The sequence below is a fragment of the Phyllostomus hastatus genome, unplaced genomic scaffold, assembly GCF_019186645.2.
Source record: "Phyllostomus hastatus isolate PE091 unplaced genomic scaffold, TTU_PhHast_1.1 phas_contig_80, whole genome shotgun sequence".
Taxonomy (NCBI): Eukaryota; Metazoa; Chordata; class Mammalia; order Chiroptera; family Phyllostomidae; genus Phyllostomus; species Phyllostomus hastatus.
The window spans coordinates 14902274-14918466 of record NW_025333960.1 but is presented as its reverse complement, the minus strand read 5'-3'; the positions used below and the strand labels follow the sequence as shown (position 1 = coordinate 14918466).

Genomic DNA, 16193 nt, shown 5'->3' with positions numbered 1-16193 from the left:
TCTCACAGGACTTTGGGATTGAGTGTCAGCTGCATCTTAAGTGTGGACTAAAGTGGCTGTGCCCCACCAGATTTCTGCATCAGGCTGCTGCTTCTTTAAGCTCAGGAAATTTCAAGGAAGCACAGAGGTTAAGGATACCATCCACAGCATAAATGGGAGAACTCATTTGGCTTAGAAATCTATTCAGGCTCTTAAAATCCCAGTGCTGGACTTCAGTAGAATCTCTCTAGAACTCCACAGAGGAAGCCTGAGATGAAAACAGATCTTCAGGCTTAATTCAGTTCAAATACATTTTCCCAAAGTGATTGTGAGTTTGCCAAAGCCTTCCAAGGGTGGACAAGAAACATGCTAATGACCAACTATGCTAATTGCTATAAACAACAAGAATAACAAACTTGGACACTTCTCTGGATTAGGCTTCTTTGGGGAATGGCTACTAATTCACATAATGGGAGATTTGGTGTCTCTTGGTGCATGCTGCTTCAGTTTTGTTCCAGATCATAGCATGGGTAAGCTGTGCGTGGAAAGAGAGACTCAGAATCTGGCCCTGGATGCCTGCAAAACAATGAGAGCCCAAACAGAACCATCCAAAGGTGTAGGTCACATTATAGAGATGTCTGTGAATTACGGTACTACCTAGATCACAAGACAGATGCTCTTAGGCATTGCTGGCCTCACCCTATGTGTGTTAAAGGAAAGTGCTCACGCACACTAAGGGAATGAATGGCCTGGGTGCTTCTGTCCTACACTCATCAACGACCCGAGAAGTAAGTAGACTCCTTAGCTGAGAGTACAGAGAGTTCCCACTTTTTTTCTCACTCAAATGGAGACTTTCTACACACCAATTAAGTGTCTATTTACTTACTTGTGGGACCAGTTCACTTTCAGATCATCCACATAGTAAGTTACAAAAGAGTACAGCCGGATGCCTTCAGCCGTACTCTGGATTTTCAGGTCTGTGGCAGACAAAGCTGGAAGAAGAAAAAACCATATTTCATTCACCTGTAGGCCCATCCAGGAGAATAATGAAACACTGTCATGCTGAGAACATGTTAACTTACCTATTTTTTTACATATTTCAGTCATCAGTTCTTGAAAGGCTGTGGATGAAGATTTATAGAAAAAGTTTAGCATAGAAATGCTCAGTTTAAGGTCAAATCTCAACTGTTTGTCAGCATTGTGCTCTGAGAAATAATGTCTGGTGAAGGGTATGGGGCACAAGGAGACTTTGTTGACCAATTGATCATAAGTGTTCTTGGTGTGAATCACTCAATTTTTATCAAGTTGTAACAGATCCTTGCTCTTATTTTGATATTTTCCCCTGTAATTCTCTGTAAGTTTCATCGTATTTGCATTGTAGACAAAGAGCCACAATGAGATTTCCAGGAAGTTTCTTGGCTTTAAGATTCTCTTCTTAAGTTCCAGGAAGCCTTAGTTCACATTAGAGGAAGTTTTCTTATCTGTATCATCAATTCATAATGAATTAACCATCTATTAGCTTCATATTTTGCAGCCTAGTAAAGCTTTTTGCCAGCATACACAGTTAGTCCCATCTCAACTAAGAGGAAGGTAAAATCAAAGTCAGACTTCTGCTGTCTGTTAGCAATGCTGTTAAAGATCTTGTTCTGGGGGAAGTGTGTGGGTCGTAAAAAAAAGCCTTTGTTATGATGATATATTCGTCCTTAGTAGTCTCTGAAAAGTGGAAATTGCTTTTACACTGTGCTAATAACTAAAGGCTTAGAGATTCCTATATAAATCTTTCTTGTCACCTTTTAAGAGGAAATTAATTTGCAACTTGTATCATAGTTTTTGATCCTGTAGCATTTTTTAGAGGGTTGAAACAAAAATGATTATTTATATGGAAAACAAACCCCTGCTGGACTGTGTACTATCAATTCTCTGAGGATCAAAATTACACTTCTGATTTCTAAGAAGACTAAAAGTAAAGTATTTTTTTAAAAAATGTAACAACAGTTCACTTTGCTGCAATTTCCATTAAAACCTGTGGACAAACAATCAGTGTGACTTGGATCATCAACTCGGCCTCCCTCGTAACTCAGGTAACCTGTGCCCAGGACACACACGAGAGACCCCGGCAGCGAGCAGACTGACCTTCATCCACAAGCTTCAGTCTGCTCTTATCTTTTCCTCTGTCGTCTTTCAGGACAACTTCATAGACCCCAGCATCTTTCTTGGAAAACTAAGGGAGGGATAGATAAACCACATTGCAGCTTATTGTAGCCTCAGAGTTTGGTGTTTGCATTTTCAAAGCCCTGTTATTTATAGAACTGCCATAAAAACACACTCCAAACAAGCATCTAACCATTTGAGCAATGAACATTTCACAGATAAACCTACCCATTATACTTAAACTAGCAATCCTGATTTTTCACCCTCTAAGGCTATAATTGATTTGAAACTTGAAGTCCTTATCCTTTACTCTGCCTCCACATTAAAAACTAATGATCACATGCATTTGAAAGGTGCGCTCTTTTAGACAAAAAAAAAAGGAGATAAAAATCTATATTGAAATGAATACTACTCTGATTGTACTTTTAGGGAACAAGCTATGAAGCTGAAGAGTTAACAAAGCAGGATCCACTTAACTCCCTGCCATTCACCCATTCATGAAAACAAGTCTCTGAGAGGCCAGAGTTGTGGTGTCTAGCCAATATTGGTTAAATATGTGACAAATCCATGCATATCACAAGGTGAGGGAAGCTTCTGTGTTCCTATAGCTTGCTTTTTAGTTAAAGTCAGGGCAGGGATCTTTGAAGCAGTTAGAAGTAAGGTATTACAAATGCCCAGGGCAAAAGAAGATAGAACCTAGTCTCTGTTTTTTGGGAGGAAGTAGGGTACAGAACTAATATATTACATTTCACATTTAGAGTCACCTACCTCTGTTATAAGCAGGGTACATATACCATCTTTAAAGTCATGCTTTTCATCCACCGATATCTCCCTTTCATCTTTGTACCACAAAATATGGGTCTCCTTCTTAATATTTGCCACCTAGAAGAATTATATTTATACTTAGAAGTATATTTGCTACCTAGAACCATAATTATACTTCTTAAGATAAGGGAATGCTACTCTTGTGAGTAGTTGTTAATGTGGCATTGGACAGAAAAACAAGCACTAAACTTAAAGTCAGAAGATGCTAATGAAATTAATTCAAAACAATTTAAATGATAGAGTTTAGAATAAAGTGGGTACAAATATATAAACCTAAACCAATAGCATCTCTTTTTCTAGTAGTAAAAATTAACTTTAATATCATCTAGTAGACAAGAAAAGAAAGAATAGGATCATACACACTGACATACAAACAGACTTAAAATAAAAATCCAAAAACCATAGGAATGCACATCCCATCAGATTAAAGTATAGTCTGTCATATGATAAAGCAAATGGCTTTATCAAAAGAATAGAAAAACTAAGTCATGAAATACATACCTAAATATTTTTAAAAAGATAAATGAAGTTTTGAATATAAAGGTGGAAGGAATTATGTTTACATATTTTAAAGAGATTATACATTTTTTGGTCTTTTTTTTATAGTCGTATTTCCTCTTTGGGAAATTGTGTGTATATTTGTCCAGTTAATCAGTAGGGTCTGAGCAACTGTTTTCTTTTTCGTTTTTGTTTCTTTTTTCTTGATTTGTATGGTCTTTATTTTTTTTTAATTGATGCATCACTTTTACTTTTGTTCAATTATAGTTTACATTCAATAGTACTTTGTATTAGTTTCAAGTGTACAGTATAGTGGTCAGATAATCATATACTTTACAAAGCATTCCCCTGATATTTTCAGTACCCATTGGCACCATACATAATTATTAAAATATTATTGACTGTATTTCTTAGGCTGAACTTTACATTCCCAGGACTATTGTGTAACTACCAGTCTATACTTCTCAGTCCCTTTGTCTTTTTCACCCAGTCTCTAAACCCCTCTCCCTTTGGCAAAACCATCAGTCTATTCTCTGTATTTATGAGTTTGTCTTCATTTTGTTTGTTCATTTGTATTGTTCTTTAGGATCACATATAAGTGAAGTCAGATGGTATTTGCCTTTTTCTGACCGACTTATTTCACTTAGCATAATATCCTGTAGGTTCATTTGGTAAGATTTCCTTCTTTTTATGGCTGAGTAATATTCCATTGTGTAAATGTACCACTGGTTTTCTATCCACTCATCTACTGATAGACACTTGGGCTCCTTCCATAGCTTGGCTATTGTGAATAACACTGCGGTGAACATAGGGGTGCATATATTCTTTTGAGTTAGTTGATCTTCTCACATTCTATTTTATCTTATTTCACTTGTATGAACTGTTAAAAATTCATCTACTTCTTACCTTGCATTTCAATAGTACATTACATTCACCAGTCACTTCCCAGCTCAAATACTCAGCAAAATGTGGGCCTGTAAAATATTAATATCAGCAATCACTTTATTAGTCATGAAAGCAGAGTCAAAACTCATGCTTAAATTCCAACGTGATTTGTACTTAAAGTGAAATTTTTAAAATTCAAGATTTAGTTTTTAAATATTTAAATAGATGTCTATTTAATAATACATATTTTCAGTTATGTTTTATTTATAGAGTTATTAACATAAGTAATAATATTCATTTTAATTTGTTATACAAACAATCTTAGAATATTTTGTTCAATAAACTGAAGCTTTTTTGTTTATTCACTGATTGTTTTTACCTTGTTTCCTGATCCATTCTTGCCGCTGGAATTCAGCTTCTTTCTGGAGCTTTTTATAAACTAAAAATTGAAAAACAAGAAAGTAAGAAATTGACTGGAGTGGTAAATGTACATGACAGTGACTGTGTTAAGTGATTTGTACTCATTATTATAACACTCATTCATCATGACCACTTTATTTGTTTTTAGTCTTGATAGCTGAAGGAATAGACTTTGGAAGGTTAAATAATTTGTTCAAGGTCATGAAGTAGAAGACAGTGAAATAGTACAGGATATTATAAATGCAGAGATCTGACCAGCCTTTCCATTGCTTTGTTAAATGCCATATTTGAAATCTTGGTTATTTCCACAATGGTTTATGGCAGCTGATATACAGTCTAGTTGTGATGTACGATTAATTAATTTGGCATGCTCTATTTTTTTGCATATGTTCTTCTTAATTTAAGTAATTTAAAGTAAGTACACATTATAAGATAGTATCGGTTTGCTTCTGAGACACATATACAGTCTTGGTTGTATTGCAGTCTCCTTCACTGGAGAATTTTAGTAATAAATGTTTGTTTAATGTGAGATAATTTATATGTAGTCCTGCCTGTAGACTAAGGATAAATTTGGTATCATTTTAAATTAACTTTCACTACTATGTAATGAAATACTATGGAAAGTATTAACTGAGAATTGTATTTCAAACATGGGAATCCAAACAGAACACTTCCCTCTGCCTTTCACAGGACTGCACTGTGCCATGGGATGCTTGCATTAACGGGAGCAGCAAAGGCTTCCAGCTAATGTTCCATGGAATTCTTACCATCTCCAATGAGAACCAGAGTAGAATGGCCAGTTGCTCTTCCATCTTGAAGCTGGAAAGTGTATGTTCCCTCATCTTCGTCTAGTAGCTTTTCCATGAACATTTCAATTATACCAGTATTTCGGTCAATATGCATCTTATATTTCTTCAACGTGAAAAGGGAAAAAGAGAAATCAATGAGGTAGATGGGGTGATAATAAGCCTGATAAAATAAATACAGACTCTAAAGAATCATAATTTTAATAAAATTTATTGTAACATTTTTTAGATGAGCAAGTTTTTAAAATCTAGTAGCCAGAAAAATGAAAATGTTTTGGAATATATGGCCTTGACCAGAAATGATTACTAAAAAGACTATTTTAAATATAAATTAAGTTTTGTTATCCCAAGTCACAAAATGTTATCAAAAGTAGTTTTTAGGTTCCCACTTACATTCCAGATTACGTTAGTTTTAATTAACAGAATAATGCGAAACTATAAGGCAGCATGAGGAAAGTATTTGTCTCATTATTGCTATATCTCTAGCATCTAGCAGGTAATTAATAAATATCTACTGAATTAATATTTGAAAAAAATGCTTCCAAAGCATTTAAAACCCATTTGCTCCTAATGAGCTGAAATCACCCCATTAGACTATATTTATTGTATCATGTTGCTTGGGCATTGTTTGTTTTCAGTGTAAAGATAAATCTCAGTCCTTGGACTTACCAGCACAAGTTCCATAATGAATTTGAATTAATGAAGTTTTCCTATAAAGTGTCACAGAATGAAAACTCAGATCTGGGATTCACTCTGTGGTGCCATCCAGGTTCTGGAGCTTCCTCAGAAGGAAGCCAGTGTCCAACTGAGACCACATTTTTGCTTAGCTTTCTCCTACCTTCCTTGTTTCCCATATTCCCTACTCCTGAGAGTACTTCCCCATAAATCACTTAAAGGAGAGACTCTATATCAAAATCTCCTTTTAGAAAACCTGACCTTAGACTGTATTTTCCACCCAATAAAATGCTATGATTAGAACCAACTGCAATGACAATTAACTGTGTGTGTGTGCACAGAAACATGCAAGTGTGTGTACACACGAATGGGAGTGATGCTACACACACGTGTATGAGATTCCTCAATGGTGGTGGCAGCCAAGTGATGCCAACAAAGTTTTTCCTTCATCTCCACTGGCCAGGTGGCAATCACAGCAGTCTATGAGAACATGTTGAAAACAGGGAGGAGAGGGGCCGCAGTGGACCCATGTGTGACTTGTTCCAGATCTACACACAATTGCTACATGGGTTGAAAAAAAATATACTGCGTAGCCTACTTGTTATGTTACTCATTCTTCCCCTCACTAATGAATCCTCGATGTCCCCAAAACATATCTTGATCAAAGGAGAACAGGTTGTTAATAGTGGCCACAAACCACACCTCTCCCCCATCTTTTAAGTCTTCCATTTATGATAACACAGGTGGGAGCCAGGACCCCTAAACTCAAGTTCTTTAGTCCCACCAGGCGCTGGATTGATCCTGGCTCTACTGATGTCTGGGAACGGCAAATAGAGCCTAGATATTGTAACTCTTTCTATGGAAACTGTTTATGTTAAAAGCAAGGAAGATATATACAAAGATATATATAATCATCTATGTAAAAAAGACACAAAAAGACATGCATCCATGCAAGAGTAGAAAAAGACCAAAAAGTATATATTAATATATACCTCAAAAAGTTGTGAAAATCTGTGATTTGTATGAGTCTTTAATGTTTTTAAATACGGATGCATTGCATTTTTAAACAGAAAAGAAATAAGGCTACTTTTACTGCATTTTTTTTTCTGAGCGATCAGAACAATACAGGCCATTTCCTCCATATGAAGAATCACGTCCCTGCTGGGGTTCTGATGTACATGAGTTCAAGTCAAAATCTGGGCTCCTCTGCCTTCTCAAGAGCAGCTGTTTTCATAGGTGATTATAGTTCTTAATTTACCTGGGACAGTTTTGGTTTATGACTCTTGTCCTGGAAAAATTAGTGGTATACTCTTTCATTCTCAAAAGTGCCCCAGTTTGAACAGTATGATACAATAAATTTGCTTTCCTCTACATTTTTTGCATGTGAAATTTAAACTCCCCACCCTGTACCCAGGGACTTTCATAATGATTTACCTGAAGTCTAACAGGCTTCCCCAGCACATTCTATAATACTGTGTTTAGAAATATAAATGTGTAAAACCTACCGGCCCTTCAAAAACTTCCTTATCATTAAATATGAAGTTGACTTTGGCATTGCTGGACAGCTTCTCAGCCTGCATCCAAAACCGGACCTGGCCTTTCTCCAAAATTTCAACAGCCAACTCTGATTTAGCTGGGACAGCTATGAAAAATAAAAATAAAAATTATATTGGTAACCAGCTGTATTGATACAGATTCTTCCAACGGTGAAAAAACACTCAGTGGAAATTGCAGTGGAGCACCTTGCCTCTTGGAATGTGTGGAGGCAGTGTGAGAGTGTTATAGGGCAAGCACCACATTGAGGGATGGAAGACTGGGTTCTAAGTCTGTCACTCCGTGCAAGTTGCTGGCCTTCCCTGAGTCACGGATGTCTCAACTGTAAAAATGAGGAGGATGAATTTAAATCCTGGGGTTCTTCAGCTAACCTTTGTGACTCTCTACTGTGGCGTTGGTTAGGTTTATTTAGGAACTACACCAAAGTGTGATGAAAAGAGTCTTGGGCTGGCCTCAGGAGAGCTGGGGCCTAGTCCAACATCAGCTACTAACAAACTGTGTGATATTAGGCAGGTCCCTTTGCATATCTGGGCCGCATTTGATTCATTTATAAATGAATGAGATTGAAGTGAACATCTTAATTAACCTAGATATTTTCCAGTTTCATCATTCTATGATCTTGGTTACTTCAAAATATTTGGAAAAGAACTATATTTGATTTATTTCAACAATTTAACTCCCTTTGGAGGTTCTTTAAAACGCTCTTTAAAAATGGATCTTAAAAAAATAAATTTGGTTCTGGCTGGGTAGCTCTGTTGGTTAGAGAGTTGTCTCAATATGCCAAGGTTGTGGGTTTGATCCTGGTCAGGGCATGTACAAGAAGCAACCAATAAATGCATCAATAAGTGGAACAACAAATTGATGTTTTTCTCTCTCTCTTCTCACCTTCCTCTCTCTATATAAAATCAATAAAAATTTTCAAAAAATAATTAATTTTGATTATATATATAAAATGAACTAGTTTGTCAATTAAGCCCTATCTATCCCCATGGTGTACCAATTCATTGAAGTTCTCAGACCAAGCAAAATTTTTCAGAGGTAAATAAGCAAGTCACTATTAAGAAGCTATATTAAAATATCACATGGATTGCTTCACAAAGAAAGTGAAGTGACCATGTAGTGTGATTTACACCTGTATCACTTAAGCCATTTGAGTCTGAGTGAAATTTAAAAGTTGACTGACACTTCTCAAAACCTCTTTCTAAGTTTCTTGTAATGTGAAAATGTTCTCTATGAAGCTTCCTTTAACCAATTGTTCTGTATCAGAGGTGGCTCTGGATGCACTTTGTGGAGAAGCATGGTTGTTCCTCAAAGTTTAGTTCTCCTTCTACTTCCTTTAGGGGGAATCATCACTTTGCTTGCTGTGTTAAACCTATCTCAAAATTTTATGTAGTGTTGCTACATTTTAAATTATATGCTCCCTAAACTTGTACCAAATGTACCTTGATGTTTCTTTGTATTTATCCTAAAATTACCCTCGTTAAGCATTTAGGGATGCCTTTCATTTGCACTATTCCATATTCACTGTAAAACTCAGTTATACAGTTGCTCCAATGCAGAGCTAAAAGGAGACTCAGACCAAATCTCTATCTTCCATATAATTTTTAAAAATGTTTAACTGTTAAGTGATTCATGGTATCACTTTTCCAGTTTTATGGTGAACAAGCATACAGGGGAGAAATGGTTCTATCCTGGAATTCAGGAAGTCTGCATCCTACATTTGCACTCCCCTGTGCTGCTTTGCTGAACAAAGTTGTTTTTGAGAACATTACAGCTGAGGCCAATAGTCATCAACACTAAGTGTCACAATCAATCATTCCTTGAGAAGCAAAGAGAGGTCAAGAAATCGGTTCTAGAGCAGTGTTTATTTTTAATTGCAGTCTCATTTGAGAATTTCAGGAAAGCTACAGACTCCCTAGAAAATGCACATATACAAACATACTAAGTTTTGCCTATAGTCTGGGGTCAGGGTATAGTTTCCTGTGTTCCTGAAACTCCTGTATTAGTGAAGGAGTTATAGTTTAGGGATTAATGAGTGAAAAAAATTTCCTGATTTAAAAGAATGAGGATATGCTATACCTTTCTATTTGTTTTCTCAAACTCTAGAGTGTAACTTTCTGGATAAGTCACTACTTTGGTTAAAAGGTGCCAATGACAAGAGATCTTATCTGGCCAGTGGAACTTTCCGAGTTGCCATTTCAGACTTCTTTCTCTTCTAGTAGGTATCAACTGTGAAATTTAATATTTTATGTGGAAAATGCTTTATTAAGGGTTTGCAGATAGTTTAGAAAAAATTTTTTTCTGACCAAGGCATCATTACCTTATTTTTTAGAAGTTTAAAATGGTAAGTAATGTCTTTATTTAGAAGTATGATTCTTCTATTTAGTGCAAATATTAAATTGCTTAGGAAGAGATTAGAAATTAATGCATCCAGAAAATATATATGCTTCCAGAAAATAAATATTATGTGTGTGATTCCAAAATATGTAGGCAAAAGGAGAACTTGAGTACAGAGCTGTTATGCCTATGTAACCTGCCACTTCTCTATGAAATAGAACATGAAATATAGTTCCTGTGTTAGTCTTCTTTGTATCTCTTGAAAACAATGACAAAGATAAAAGCAGCACTTTTAGAAAGTGCATCTGTAGCTACCAATGTATGTTCCCTCATATGTCCTCAAGAGCATCCGATGTCATCTGCCCTGTTCCAGAAGTTGTCACCTAGTAGAATGGCTGCACTCTTAAAGTATTGTGGACACTTACTTGGGAACTTGTGTTCTTGGCTAAGAGCAAGTAAACGTTTCACCTCTGTAGGGAGAAAAAGAGAACAATCAAATCTTAAATTACCAAAACAACAGTCACTTGATCCTAGAGCATCATTGAGAACACTAAGCAGCATTAGACTAGTCAATGAATTCATTTAAACTTACCTTCCTCATCTATCAAGTAGCTTGATGCTATTCCATCAGTATCTGTTACATCACAGGAGTAAATGCCCAAATCTTCCATCCCCAGGTCTTTGAAGGTTAGCTTTGTCCTTAAGAACATAATATTTTTTGTAAGAAATGAGGCCATGTGGCACCTGGGGACCTGTGTCCTGCATTGCCTTTAGGCACTTGCACATGCTGCTCCCTTCATTTGCAGCACTTGCTCCTATGCCCCTTATCGACCTAAAGCCTACTCCTTCTTGCTGCTTCAGGGAAGTCTTTCCTGACATCCTTCTAAGGGGTCATGGTAATGGGAGCATGGAACTGGTACAAATTTCCCATCCCCAAGCTATGTTGCATACCAATACACATGCCAAATAAAGATAGTTTAACTAACCAGCCCTTGCTAGGGACCCTGACCATTTTTCCTCCACAGGGCAGAGCCTGCTCTTGGTAACTCTAGTGCCTCTCTTAGGTCATCCCCTGCACTTCCCTTTATTGAGGTTATCACACTGCATTGGTATTGCCTATTTCATTATCTCTATGCCTCTACTGTGTGCCTTTAGGGAGAAGATCTGTTTTGTTTACTGTTGTGTCCTCCAGCATCCATCAGTGCCTTCTTGGTAACATAATATGTGCTAAATAAATATTTGTGGAATGCATAAACAAATCGGTCCATGGTCTAGTTCATGTTTCCTAACTTTGGTGAGTCATATTGCTAGTCAGTGTCTAAGATCAGCCAAACATTTAAATGTTACTCAAGTGCACAAAGTGAAAGAAAAATCTACAGTTTCATTGTCTCTTCTTTGGCTATGTATGTTTTACTTCAAGGACTTTCTAGCATAACAACAGTAAAATGTCCTTTAATTCTATTCTGTATTTCTTTGACATTTCTTAACAAAAATTACTATTTATTTTCTTTATTTTTGACATATACTGGGCTGCTCTGTAATAGAAATAATACTTAGGAGTATTTTGCTTTATCAAATACAATCCAGTAGGATTGATACTGTAAAGATATAAACCTTGATAAATAAGGCAAAGTAAAAAAAAAACAGAATCTTGGGGTTAAAAGCATTAGATGATAAAATTAACCCCCTTCACTCTCTCCCATTCTACAGAAAAAGTAATCCAAGGTCTGTGGAAGTTAAAAACTGCCCCAGGTCACACAGCCAGCTCCTGGTAGAGCTGGAACTAGGGCTCATCTATCCTGTGCTTCCCATACAGGGCTCTTTTCAGTGATTTTTAGGGCCCTCATTACTGGTGGTGAAAAAAGCAGAGCGGATTTTACCTAATCCATTGAATTTACCATAACTCAAATAATTAAATAGCAAGTTCTTCCTTGTTCCCTCCCCTGAAATATACTCACAATTACTTTAAGATTTCAAAATTTTGTAGAATAATAAGAATCATTTTTAAAATTTACTTTTATGTCAATCAAAGCTCTTCTAACAACATAAATGAGAGCACTTTAAATGGAAAAATGTGAAAAGAACTTTATAAGAATTGTTATTTTTTTAAGGTTCATACTGGTTATTACTCTTTACATTACCAGATAAAAAATATTTGTGATTCATCCCCTTATACCAAGTATTTGCAATGGAAAGCAAAGAGCTTACTTCATCTTCCTATCATGAAAAGGAAACCCATGATTATGACTGAAACAGTCCATACTTGTTGCCTTTGCTTTCAACTTCTAAACGTGGAGAATCCTCAGTGGATACATAATCCTTGGACCAGATGAACTCAGAATTTGCAGTCATCTGATCACATTCGAAATTCAAGGAAATGACTCCATCATCATCCACACTTACAACAACTTCTTTGGTTCCTAGAAGAAGAAGGAAAAAGAGGCATTGATATTTTCTGGTAAAAACCAAGCAAGTAAGAATTCATTGAGATCCTGTACTTTAGCCTTAAAGCAGGGCTCTGAGCTTGTACAGGAGAAAAGCCCCAGCTGCTTGCTGTGACTGACAATCTGCTTTATAATTCAAATTTTATACTATAGCAGGGGATTTTTAAAAAATATATTTTATTGATGATGTTATTATAGTTGTCCCATTTTTTTCTCCCCTTAATTCCTCTCTGCCCTGCACCCCTCTCCCACCAGCATTTCCCCATCTTAGTTCATGTCCATGGGTCATGCATATAACGTTTTTGACTTCTCCATTTCCTATACTATTGTTAACCTCCCCCTATCTATTTTGTACCTAGCAATTATGCTTCTTATTTACTGTACCTTTCCCCCATTGTCTCCATCCTGCCACTGATAACCCTCCATGTGATCTCCATTTCTGTGATTCTGTTGCTATTTTAGTTGTTTGCTTCATTTGTTTCTGTTTTTGTTTTTGTATTTTTAGGTTCAGTTGTTGATAGCTTTGAGTTTATTGTCATTTTACTGTTCATATCTTTGATATTCTTCTTTTTCTTAGAGAGGTCCCTCTTACATTTCATATAATAAGGGCTTGGTGATGAAGAAGTGCTTTAACTTCACCTTATTTGGGAAGCACTTTCTCTGCCCTTACATTCTAAAAGATAGCTTTCCTGGATAGAGTAATCTTGGATGTAGGTCCTTGCCTTTTATGACTTAGAATACTTCTTTCCAGCCTCTTCTTCCTGTAAGGTTTCTTTTGAGAAATCAGCTGATAACCTTATGGATACTCCTTTGTAGGTAACTATCTCCTTTTCTCTTGCTGCTTCTAAGATTTTCTCCTTCTCTTTAATCTTGGGTAATGTAATTATGATATGCCTTGGTATGTACTTCCTTCGGTCCAACTTCTTTAGGATTGGACTTCCTAGAAGTCTATTTCCTTTGCCAGACTGGAGAGGTTCTCCTTCATTATGTTTTTCAAATAAATTTTCAATTTCTTGCTCTTCCTCTTCTCCTGTGGCACCCCTATGATTTGGGGTGTCCTGGATGTTAAAGTTGTCCTGGATGTTGCTAAGCCTCTCCTCATTTTTTGAATTCTTATTTATTTATTTATTTTTTTTAGAGAGGGAGGGGAGGGAGAGAGAGAGAGAGAGAGAAACATCAATGTGCGGTTGCTCGGGGTCATGGCCTGCAACCCAGGCATGTACCCTGGGTGGGAGAATTCTTATTTCTTCATTCTGTTCTGGTTGAATGTACATTTCTTCCTTCAGCTCCAAACCGTTGATTGAGTCCTGGTTTCCTTCCCGTCACTGTTGGTTCCCTGTATATTTTTCTTTATTTAACTTTGCATAGCCTTCACTTTTTCTTCTGTTTTGTGACCAAAGGTATTCTCAACCACACTCAACCATTTCTGTGAGCATCCTGATTACCAGTGTTCTGAACTCTGCATATGGTAGGTTGACTATGTCTTCCTCACTTAGTTCTATTTTTGGAGCTTTGATCTGTTCTTTCATTTGGGCCATATATTTTTTTTTTGTCTTGGCCAGCCTGTTATGTTGTAAGGGGCGAAGCCTTAGGTGTTTGCCAGAGCAGGCAACCTGTTTCACTGCGTTGTGGCACGGTATGTGGAAGAGGGATCTGAGAGGGATTAATGTTGCTTACTCAGCTCTCTGTCAACTTTCAGTTACTTACACTGCTACCCACAAGCAAATTGGACCCTTCTGGTGCTGATTCCCAAATAAATGGGTTTGTGTATGATTTAAGACCCTGTGGGTCTCTGCAATGAACTCTCCTGTTGAGGCTGGGAGTTTCTCCTACTGCTGCATCCCCCACAGAATTATATAGTCAGAGATTTTGAGGCTTTATTTTCCCATGCTGGGATCATAGGTTGCTTAGTCTGTCTCGCTCCATAGTTGTTGCTCTTGATTTATCCTCACACAAATGTGGGACTTCCCAGTCTGCCAACTGCCATCTTGCCACGAGTCCTCTCAGCTCTAGCTGCCCATCTCCACCCCTCCTACCAATCTGGATGAATGTGTCTTCTTTAACTCCTTGGTTGTCAGACTTCCATACAGTTCAATTTTATGGCAGTTCTGGTTATTATTTGGTTTAAAATTTGTTGTTGTCCTTCTTTTGTTGTGTGAGGAGGCAAAGGGTATCTACCTATGCCTTCATCTTGCTGGAAGTCTACCTTCTCTGTATCAGGGGATTAAATAAACATGTCACGTTACTTAGGCAGAGTCAACATCATGGAAAGCATTGTTTGGGCAGGTATAAACAAAAATTGGTTGATATGACTGACAGCTCAATTATGGGACTGGGTTGATCTTATAAATAAGGGGGAAAGGGCAGCATTGGGAAGGAAAATTGATTGGTCTTTATCAGAAACTAATTGATGAATTTGCTTTAAAAACACCCAAATGCAACTCATCATCAGTAAAGGATAGATAAAAAATAAGAAAACCAAAAGGGGTGGGGGCTAAGATGGCGTTGGAGTCAGAAGGAGCAGATTTGGCTTCCCTCTGCTCAGGGGAGAAAATCCTGACCAATCTATGGAGTAGAGAAGCAAACAACCAACATACTTCAGCATATGTGAAAATAGGGGACCAAGGATTGTGGCGGAATGGAAAAACCGGACCCTAAGAAGAGTGCTGGCTCTCTGAAGGAAGATGGCGGCTTTGCTCTAGGCAGCATTTTTCTCGGTTTCTGTGAAGAGGAGGGAAACTCGTGGATCGGTGGAGAGGCAGAGCAAGTGGACTGGGTTACCGAATCACTTTTGAAAGCAGGACATCGGGGATTATTGCGATCACTGGAAAACCAGACGGTAGGGAGACTGCTTCGGGACAAAAGGGACCCAGGGATCAGCCCGGGGTCCGGGGGTGTGCAGTCCCCAGGCCCCGTGCTCCAGGGTCTGCCTCAGGGCTCCGGGGAGAGGGGAGTCGCTGCTCCCTCCACCGAATACAGGGGTTGAGGAACTCCAGGGGAGAACGTGTTGCTTGAAGGAACAGATTGGCCAGTTGGTCTGGGAAAAAATCGCCCAGGGAATATGAACAACCACCCAGAGACCTGGGAGAAGTGAGGGCCCCCAGCCAACACGACCGCCCCTGGTCGGGAAAGGCGCCAACACCCCTGGCCCGGTTGGGGTGCGGATCGGTGGAAAACAAAGAGCTGGGAAGGACTCTGCTTGCCCCATCGGGAGGCCTGACTCACGCGAGCTGTGAACCCAGGGGGGTTGCACACTCCATCAGGAAGCCTGTCTTGTGCTCGCTGTGAACTTGGAAGAGTCACGGTGTGGCGCTTAGGGCGATCCTAGAGCCCGAATCTCAAAAGTTTGGTGGAGGGGCGCACACTATTACAATTCCCAGGGAGGGCACAGTGAATCCCAAAACGTCTCGGGTGCCTTCTGAGATCATAGAGCTGAAACCCTGCAGGACCCTGGAGTCCAGAAGAACGCAGCAGTGAGCTCTAGAGAGCGAGTGTGCTTGGGAGCACCCAGGGTACCTGAGAGACTTGCTGAGATCTGGCTGGGAAGAGAGAAAAGCATTTCAAAGGTCCCTCAGCCAGCTGAAGCCAGCAAGATCAGAAAAACTGGTCTGGCCAGTTA

At 38.2% G+C, this 16193-nt stretch overlaps 1 protein-coding gene across 2 annotated transcripts in view; it reads right to left on the bottom strand.

Annotated features, from left to right (window-relative positions):
- MYOM1 (myomesin 1) overlaps positions 1-16193 on the bottom strand; it is a 142182-nt gene that overhangs the window by 13653 nt on the left and 112336 nt on the right. For both annotated transcript variants that reach the window (XM_045849931.1, XM_045849932.1), the window contains 11 exons: positions 12394-12550; positions 10723-10829; positions 10556-10600; positions 7745-7881; positions 5526-5670; positions 4718-4777; positions 4360-4427; positions 2899-3012; positions 2113-2200; positions 1062-1100; positions 866-971 (listed from right to left, as the gene is read on the bottom strand). In XM_045849931.1, coding sequence (XP_045705887.1) covers positions 866-971; positions 1062-1100; positions 2113-2200; positions 2899-3012; positions 4360-4427; positions 4718-4777; positions 5526-5670; positions 7745-7881; positions 10556-10600; positions 10723-10829; positions 12394-12550 — 1066 coding nt within the window. The remainder of the gene's footprint in view (positions 1-865; positions 972-1061; positions 1101-2112; positions 2201-2898; positions 3013-4359; positions 4428-4717; positions 4778-5525; positions 5671-7744; positions 7882-10555; positions 10601-10722; positions 10830-12393; positions 12551-16193) is intronic.